Raw genomic sequence first — 9377 nt, 5'->3', positions numbered from 1 at the left:
TAAGTTTATTTAACCTCCTAGTTAAAATCTAGTTGGCTGTATGTATCCAGGAATTTATCCAAGCTAACTTAACAGTAAAGCTATCACATTTTTTAAACTAACTTAAGAATAAAGCTCTCATGTTCCATAAATGAAGGGTTCGTTAATATTTACATTTGAGGTGAAAGTTCTGATTTATGTTCTATTAAAAGAAAATGTACAAAAACTTTCAAATAGATTTACATTCCATTGTAAACGCACCTAATATGCCATCTAAAATATTTAAAGTTAAAACCAACAGAACACTGTGAGCAGTTTAGATTACTTCTAAACAAGTGTTAAATGCACCACATATAAACAGGCAGGATGGAAATGAAAATGCAAAAAGTGAAAACCGCAAAACGAAGAGAGGACACAGAAAAAGGTAAGTTAGAACAATAAGGGAAGTGGTCAAAACTACTATACTCGAGCAAGGCCTACCAAACCACAAAATAGATGGTGGTCTCATGCTTGCTCCCTCCTAATTCAACCTCAAGACAGGGTGTTTTTATTGCCTAGACACGCCTCTATCCAGCAGCATAAATGACATTGAGATTCACTGACTCTTGCTACTGAGTATATCTGTGTCGGTAATGTTCACGAGATAGGTGGTGTCTTCCATAATCCCCCTACCCCAGACATGGTGTGTCCTCTTTGAACAAACTTGTTATGACCAGTTCCCTAAGTATAGTATTAAACTGCATTTCTTAGCGATAAACAGAAATACACCTGGTAAGCTGTCTCACATAAGGGTAAACTACATACAGTTTATGAAAAGCATAGGATTACACCAACTTCCTTACAATGGCCAGTCAGACACTCTAACCACTAAACTAATAAATAAGAAACAAAGAGACGTTATTCAAAGGGTGAAAATAAACAATATTAACTGATAATCTTGTCGCCCGCGAAAACTAAGATAAAGATTTACAGAATAACTACCAAGGCGTGGGTAGCCTAATGGCAATATAATAAGTTACCTAATTCTGTCAATCCGCTTTACTTCCATCAACTAAGGAAATCTTTCCGCCCTGATTAAGAACTAAAGGAACACATAACATCTCAAGTTTCTCGTGTACTCTCTTCGAAACAGCACGTAGTTCATCATCTTTAAGAGAAGCTAACAATGAAGTAACAGCGTTAAGAACATGTCTTTCCTTTGGACGCGTATCTTCTTCAAACGTCCATTCCTCTGTGTTCTCCATGTCGTTTTGCATTTCTTCTTTAATGACGTCTGTGCGAATGCTTTCTCTGCTTTTCCGCATCCTTTGTAGTATGTTCTCGCTTTCATGTTGTTTAGTGTGGGATATAAGGTTGCTTCCTTTTTTCCACGCTCTCAGCTCCATGTCTCCATCACCGTCCACGTTAATCCAATTAGTAGCTACCCATTTCTCGCCGTTGATGACGTCACAGTGACCATAATACATTGTGTTATCTAAGCCTCCTATCCAGGTGCCTTCGTCATTGATCACGTGATTATACCACATGATGGCCTTGCCTCGTTCTGGTTTGATAACCAAGTTTCCTTTTGGGCAATATTGGTGTGAATTGCATTTACCAAGCGCATTATTCATCCATTTCTGAAAGAAACGTAAAGGGAACCGTGATGCGGCTTGAGCTCGATTTAAATATAAAAAAAGGTGATGTCAGGTGTTGACGTTGACTTTGTATGTACAAGGCTATCTCTACGTAAAGAGAGCGATCGAGGCTCCTTAATACGGACACCGCAGCCATAGGTCCAAGTTTTGTATTGTAAAGTGTTTCTACGGGACCAAGTGAAATGCTTGTAAAATGAGGGCAAGATTATATGAGTTTCACTCTCTCGGGGAGCACGTGAACTATGATTTATGACCTCATTAGTACCGAGTGAACGGTAGACAATAAAGCTAAGAGATGTCCGTGTAATTAAGGGTTTGTAAGAACAGGTTCGACTGCACCTAGGTTTAATGGCCGTGGGTGGAATTTGATCTGGCAAAATGTTGGCTGAATTATTTTTTTATATTTGTGCGGTACTGCAAATACTAACAATCTGACTACATACTCAGTCCAACGAAGGTAGCCTACTACCTCAAACTGATCTATAAAGTCTTTTACTCGTGTCTGCCTTTTGGACAGTTGGGGAATACGGAAGACATTTGTCGTCATTTAAATGTGGAAATGTGGTTTTAAAATGTAGACGTACCTCGTACGCTTCATAGCGCATGAAAAAGAATCCATTCATCTTCTTCTGGCCGGAGACCCACCATTTTCCTTCAATCTGAGCATTCCCCTTTAATCTTCCAGCATATTTGATTGACAACTGACTATTCCCTTGGTTAAGATACTTCTTACGGAATCGTATGATGTCTCCTGTCACCAAACTGTCAGTAAACTCAAACTCTCCGCTTGCGTCATTTCCTTTCCCATACAGGACTTTATTAGCGCCGTCCATTTTAAATTGTATATCGACTTCAAACGGGTTTTTACCGCCTGTTGTTTTGGCATAAGTGAAAAAGCCTGTCCAGTTCCCAGAATTGTTCATAACGTCTTCCTGTTGGTGAAGAAAGACGTTCTTACATTAATCAAGTTATCTTTGAGAATTAATCATAGTTAATAACCCTTTACATTGTTGGAAACACCACCCAATTTCAAATTTCGTTGGATTTTATTATCGCCAATTTTCGCTTTTAAAAATCCCGCGCGCCGCCAGGTTGGATTGCATGACGTCATACGTTGCCCGATAACAATCGGTTTCACACCAACAAAAAAACTTTCTGCTTTCTGGCAATAGCGGCTCGGGCAACTATATGACGACCAAAACTCCTAATGGTGGCGTGCGGGAAACTTGAAAGCGAAACAGCCGATAATCATATCTGATTTTTTGTATCCTAAAATGTTTTTTTTTTTTTACTCTTTTGGAATAAAATTTCAAATACAGATATGATAAATATGATAATGCTTAGAGGAAATACCTCAAACTTGTTGTTTGCAAGTGGCAACACAACTTCCCCTCCTTCGTCAACGTCAGTAAGGAAATAAGATACAGTTATAAACCTTGGGAAAAAAATAATAATGGAAAATTAGCCTTTCAGCTACTGGTACAATGATTGCAGTTATACGTACCATAGTTAAGAACTGTCGACAGATTAATGATGATGATGATGATGATGATGATGATGATGATGATGATGATGATGACGTTGACGAAATCAGCTTCTATTCAAATAAGGCCCGTTTTCTCGCAGTTTTCAAGTGTAAATGGATAGTCCTTATACACAGCAATACTACTTAGTTTTGGCTGTATTGCAGATACACCATTCCTTGCCAAAAGGCCATAGGTCAAATTTTAAGTTGGTGTTTATGAAACTAGGTGAGTTTTTTCAATCCTACTGGGCAAATTTCGGTCCTAACGTTTCTCTAGTTCTGTGCATTTGAATTCAAATGTGCCACTTTGGTGTTCGTAAATAATTAATGACGTCCGAGCATCCTGCTCTATGGATGACATCACCATGACGATGATGATTTCATGATCATCTTACCTGCATATTCTGCACTGCTGCATGTCACCATAGAGACAGCAAGGAACTCCCTTGAATGTAGGCTCGCTATCTTGCTGACAATACTGGTAGCTGTCTTCTTCAAACTGTAATACCTAAAATTAGATTGAAAAATATGTTCTTTTCACGCTTCAGATATATTTTAGGCTGGAAACTAGCTTGCACAGCAGCAAGAGCCTCCATTGCAAGCTAAATCAGTCCAATACCGAGAATATGAATACGGTCTATATAATTCTCCCTCCCCAACCAGCCCCCAATTCTCACCTCGTTCAGAGGCCAAACGCCACTTGAATGAGAAAAAGGTAACTGTAGCTAAAAGTGCCTGTTAAATAGTAACTGTTAGCTCACGATGTTGTAGCGCCAAATGTTAGACTTGGATATTACACTCACGGCGTTTCCCCCTCAATGTAATAAATTGAAGATATTACACGGCGGCGAGAAGATATGAATTTTATCTCCGAGTGGTGAAATATTATTTCTAACACGAAAAAATAAAATTCAATTTTAATTATAATTTTATTATTTAGACAAATCTATCGCTTGCCATTTTTCACTGACTGTTTGCACAAACAACCGTGAAAAACCGGGAAATGACGTCATCAATATACTCACTAGAGAGGATATAGCAAATACGCCACTCGGGTCCCGGATGTAGTTTCGTATGAATTTTGCGAGTGGTGTACTTTCCAGTAAAACACTTGTGTCTATATAATAAAGAAAATACCATCTTTACCTGCATTGGCTCGCTCTCCTGTATGATCTCCTTTGGTATCTTGGTTATTGACTGAAGCCTAGAAATAAAAAACAATTGCTGTTAATTTAGAAACATTTAACAACTAACACGCATAGCACAAAGCGGCAGTGTACTTTTGCTTTAAAGGAAAAATAACCAATAACCTTTATTTGTCAACCAAGTAACTTTCGAATGGTTTTCAACAGCGATCTAAATAAAGTATTCCAGAGAAAAAACTATAAAGTGAAAACCGAGCACAAACCTTTCGTGAAATCCATCAAGTAACTCCGGTTGATATCTAAGCAGTTCGTCTTCATCGTGCCACAACCAGGAAATCTTGCTGGCGGATATTCTCCGCTGTGAAGAGTCATTTAACAGTGCAGCAATGTATTCTTTGATTCTTTCAAGTTCTATGCTTTTGAATTCTGTCAAGTCGATTTTGCCTGTTTAAGAGTAGAGCAGGATTCAGTTAATACCTACTTTTAAGTTTTAAGTTATCATCATCATCATCATCATCATCATCATCATCATCATCATCATTATCATTTCATTTGCCTTACTAAAAAAAGAAATCATTCAATTTACAACACAGTGTAATGACGAGGAGACCTCAAGAAACCACCAGGCTTATAAGAGAGGCCACCTCGGCTGACATTAATAAATGGAAAATATGGTGCTGCGTAAGTGCAGCATGCGTACGTTATCGCGTGTTCAAGTTTTTGAAATCCTTAGCCTCAATTTATATCAAGTCCCTCTCCTTCATAAAAGAAAAATGATCATGGTGTATTCTCTTGATAAACGTTTGGTACTCACCATTATCATCTTTATCCAGTTCCAGTGATTTCATCCTACGACAACAAATAATATCAGCAGAGTTTTACATTTTACAATGGGTACTTCGATTTTGCTGAGCTATATAAATGGAATCTCCTCAACTCTGCTTTGATCAGTGAGAGCACCCACCGGAAACATGACTCTTAGTAAGAAGCAGTGCCAAACCCACTATGACTTGATAAAGTGATCGAAACGCACCAATTACTTTTTACAGTCTTCACAGGCAATAACGTCACGGCTTACTGAAGAACAACCAACAACATCACGACTCCGTTGACCAATCAGGTCAATGAACAAATACTTTCATACCATCTACTGACGTTCCACAATTTACTTGACTCTAAGATGACTTCCTCTCAGGTTGTCGAAACGTCAGTCAATGTCACCTCAAACAGTCCCTCTCAGTACTACACTCACCCGGATGATCATAATTTACGTACTTATGACATGACTCCTGGGTTCAAACCATTTACAGCTTTAACAATAAGTTACCATAGTTACTATAATGAAAACAATTTTAGTGTATGGGAAATTTCGCTTCTTATGCACAGTACATTAATTCTACTCACATTTCGGTGGCGTTAAGCTCAGTAAACTTCAGGTCCATTTTGCCTGGAATTAAAACAATCTGCGAAGGATGAAAAGATTAATTTATTGGTTTAGTGGAAAGTTTGCCTTTTAAGGAACTCATATTTGATATTTACACAACATCTATTACATGTCGTCATTATAAAGGGTTATTTCGCTAAATTAGCAGAAAGGGAAGTTTGCTTTAAATTACAGAAATTAAGGACTAAATGACAAACAAAGTTGGGAGGGTTGTAATGGCCCAATGTCATTTAGATATGAACAGTTAACATGAAATTGTTTTGAGAGTTTCGTGGTATTTCACTTCATTCCTTCCACTCGCAAATGTCTAGCACATCATGTCAGCGAGATTTCCTCATGATCATTTGGAGTCATTTATAAATTCAAAAAAAAAAAAAAGAAAAGAAAAGAAAAGAACGAAAGAAAGAAAGTTGAACAGTTTGCTAGGAAGGTCTAAGACAAACAAAGCCTTAAGTAGTATGCAACGAACCATTCTGCTGCATGCTATAAGAATTATGAACATTGCAATTTCACACTAGATTACGTTACGTTACGCTGTTTTTGTATATTTGTCTTTGTGCACCCACCGGTACCCCATAAAAGGTGAAAGGAGCTTAGCATTAGGCCCCTCCGTATAACCTAAGACCAACCATGTAACTACTGAATTACAGACAATTGTCAATAAAGAAAGAAAGAAAGAAAGAACGAAACGCGCAGTTGTACTAACCTCCTCTGGGTCAATAAATTCATCACTGTTTAAGTCCCACTGTTTGAAGGTGTTAAGAGGGTCTTCATAATAGATTCCTCGACTGTCCGTTCTCTTGGGATTATCTTTAAGCCTTTTATTCTCAGCAAGTGCTATGATGAGTTCACATTCATCCGCATCGAGAAAATCAGGAATCTCTACGAGAAAGATGAAAATAAAGAAACTTTAAATGAAAATGATTTTCTTGTGCATATAACTCCAATTTATTTTGGGGAGCAGGGATGGCGCAGTGGTGAGAGCACTTGCCTCCCACCAATGTGGCCTAGGTTCGATTCACGGACTCGACGTCATATGTGTGTTAAGTTTGTTATTGGATCTCGTCCTTCCTCCTAGAGGTTTTTCCCCAGCTACTCAGGTTCCTCCGTCTCCTCTAAAAATCAACATCTCCAAATTAAAATTCGATCTGGAGAGTGTCCCCATAATGTAAAGCACACTTGTTCATCTCATCATTTTTTTCTTTTTTTGTTAAATTTAATTTTAAATTTATTTTCTTTGTGCACCATGGCCAGCGTCCAAGAAACCAAAGTGTTGGAAAGGAAAGGAGTTGTCCCATTCAACGTCTCCTTCTATTCTTAACTCTGTGAACACACTGAGTGTCAGGTTAAAATGATAGATAAGGAGGGGAAAGGATGGCCAAAGATGGTGAATTTTTAAGATCGACCATGAAGTAAGAAAGATATGATGTTCAGCATGTTGTGTGAAATATATCGGCCAAGATAATAATAATAATAATAATAATAATAATAATCAAGCGAAAATTAAAGTTAACAGCCGACGTTTCGGCGTCATCGTGACACCATTCTCAAGGCAAAGTGGATAAATTAATGCGAAGATTTGATTTCTATACTTTACAGTCTCTACAAATTAGCATATTAACAAAGGATCACAACCATCCCTAAACGTGCAAACCTTTGCGCGATTCGAGTCTGTTTGCACGTTTAGGGATGGTTGTGATCCTTTGTTAATATGCTAATTTGTAGAGACTGTAAAGTATAGAAATCAAATCTTCGCATTAATTTATCCACTTTGCCTTGAGAATGGTGTCACGATGACGCCAAAACGTCGGCTATTAACTTTAAGTTTTGCTTGCTTATGTTTCAAGAAATCATTATTGATCAAAAATAATAATAATAATTATAATAATAATAGTAATAATAATAATAATAATAATAATAATAATAATAATAAGATAAAGGAGAAATCCAAACTCCTTTTGTCAAGCTTCTTAGCTACTGTTTACAAGGACTTATTCAACACTGAAATACTGAAATAACCTTACCAAATACAAGAGGGCGCATGCTTAGTGTCTTCATCTGACGTTTGACTCCTGGGAGAATTTCCACTTCTTGAATGTGACCAATCTGTGAAGCGTAAAACGTACTGATTAGAAAGTAGGCTTTGGTTGAAGTGAGCATTTATTGGTTGAAAGCCGTAATGTTCCTATCGTATATTACCCCTGCTGATGCCCCCTCGCAACAATATCGTTCATCGAGGGAACAGAAAATATTTTGTCGATGTTTCTGTAGGATGGATGATGATGGATGGATAGATGTTTTGGAGAACTTCAACTGACAGCAGTTTCTCGTTCTCCTAATCACGTGATAAACTTCCAATTGATTCGCTATCAACGGTTTTAAGTTATGAACTCGAGAAGTCTACGGTGTAATAGTTATGTCAAATGAAGGTTTATGCCACAAATTATGACCTGGGCATAGCTGAGAACAAATCGTTAAAGGTAAAAACACGATTTCACTAAAATTTATTTAATAAATTGCAAAACAACACAAGACATACCCGCACTCCATCAACAACCGGAATTTGTAGTCCTAGCCACCCATTGGTAGAATTGCCGGCAACGAACATTTGTTTATCTTCACTTTCCGATAAACTATCATCAGCCTCGCTACTTGATACCTCCACTTTCGCCAAATCCTCAGAAGAAGTTTTTACAGCTTCATTCTTCTCTAACTTGGATTTGTGGAATTTCTCATCCGAAATATCGCTATCACTTTCAAGGTATTCGTTTTCATCTTTACTCTCACAAAAACCGTCTTCGCTGTCTTCGCTATCACACGTGCCCAGGGAAGATGAAAGATCCGTAGCGTTGATTCGCAAGTCCCATACAGTAATAAAAACGCATATCACACAGAACACTGAAGTGAAACAAATTCCGTCCGCCATTTTAAGTTCGATGCTTTCTTGCTGTAGCCGGCGGTCGAGTCTCTGCCTCGATCGGAAACTTTTTCATAAATTAATTATCCAAAATAACACGGTTCACATGCTATTCATTCAGGGAAATCAGTTTGTTTCCCTCTAAAGCAGCCATATCACATGTAATGTGTTTCCGGCGATTTTGATTGGGCAGGTTGAATGGACAGAGCGGGTACCAAACAGGGCCCGTTAGACAAACAAAGGCAACGAGCTAGGCACATCTGATCGTTGCAAAACACTGTGGCAGTTGTAAAAATCCACCAATTTCTCCATATCTCTGGAAAGAATACAACCTTTTACTATTTTGTTGCGTGAGTTAGCTTGAAGCACGAACCGTTCAAAACGCCTGCGCAAGAGGGAGGGTGGGGAGACTGAATCTCAGTAACTGGCCTCTCGTGGGTGCGCCGGCCGCGCGCCAAAGTGTTTTTACTTTATTTTTATAATGTGTTGTTACCCCCATTAAGAAGAAAAATGATTTCGTTATTGAAGCATCTGACTATATGAACCAACGGTGTAACTTACACAGCAGCCGGCTTTCGTGAAGGATGCCGGAAGATAAATCAACAGTCGTGACCCTAATACAATCTCAACGTGCGCAAATGTTTGTAATCGGATTATTGTAGCCTGCGAACGGAGACGTATTTCCGGCGGTTCGAAGAAAAGCAACAGCCGCTTTGCTAACAAAATCGTG

At 38.3% G+C, this 9377-nt stretch overlaps 1 protein-coding gene across 1 annotated transcript; it reads right to left on the bottom strand.

Moving 5' to 3' along the window:
* Window positions 1-2: 2 nt before the first annotated feature.
* LOC146468472 (uncharacterized) lies at window positions 3-8703 on the bottom strand. The gene is made up of 11 exons (XM_085124329.1): window positions 8270-8703; window positions 7755-7836; window positions 6437-6612; window positions 5691-5749; window positions 5101-5135; window positions 4550-4730; window positions 4288-4345; window positions 3537-3649; window positions 2970-3051; window positions 2201-2548; window positions 3-1598 (listed from the first exon to the last, which is right to left on the bottom strand). Exons 1-11 carry the CDS (start codon window positions 8654-8656, stop codon window positions 1008-1010), a joined length of 2112 nt encoding a protein of 703 aa, XP_084980455.1. The 5' UTR covers window positions 8657-8703; the 3' UTR covers window positions 3-1007.
* Between the last annotated feature and the right edge of the window lie 674 nt (window positions 8704-9377).

The sequence above is a fragment of the Pavona decussata genome, unplaced genomic scaffold (assembly GCF_977016875.1).
Source record: "Pavona decussata unplaced genomic scaffold, jaPavDecu1.1 SCAFFOLD_130, whole genome shotgun sequence".
NCBI classification, from domain to species: domain Eukaryota; kingdom Metazoa; phylum Cnidaria; class Anthozoa; order Scleractinia; family Agariciidae; genus Pavona; species Pavona decussata.
The sequence above is the reverse complement of the archived record's forward strand: the minus strand, read 5'-3'. Positions and strand labels throughout refer to the sequence as shown.

Bases quoted from the DNA above. Each gene is read 5' to 3' on its own strand.
- LOC146468472 (XM_085124329.1), bottom strand. From the start codon at position 8,656: ATGGCGGACGGAATTTGTTTCACTTCAGTGTTCTGTGTGATATGCGTT. The intron at 5,750-6,436 runs GTTAGTACAACT...CATCCTTCGCAG, and splicing joins AATTTATTGACCCAGAGGAG to ATTGTTTTAATTCCAGGCAA. The intron at 4,731-5,100 runs GTGAGTACCAAA...ACTCTTAAACAG, and splicing joins ACTGGATAAAGATGATAATG to GCAAAATCGACTTGACAGAA.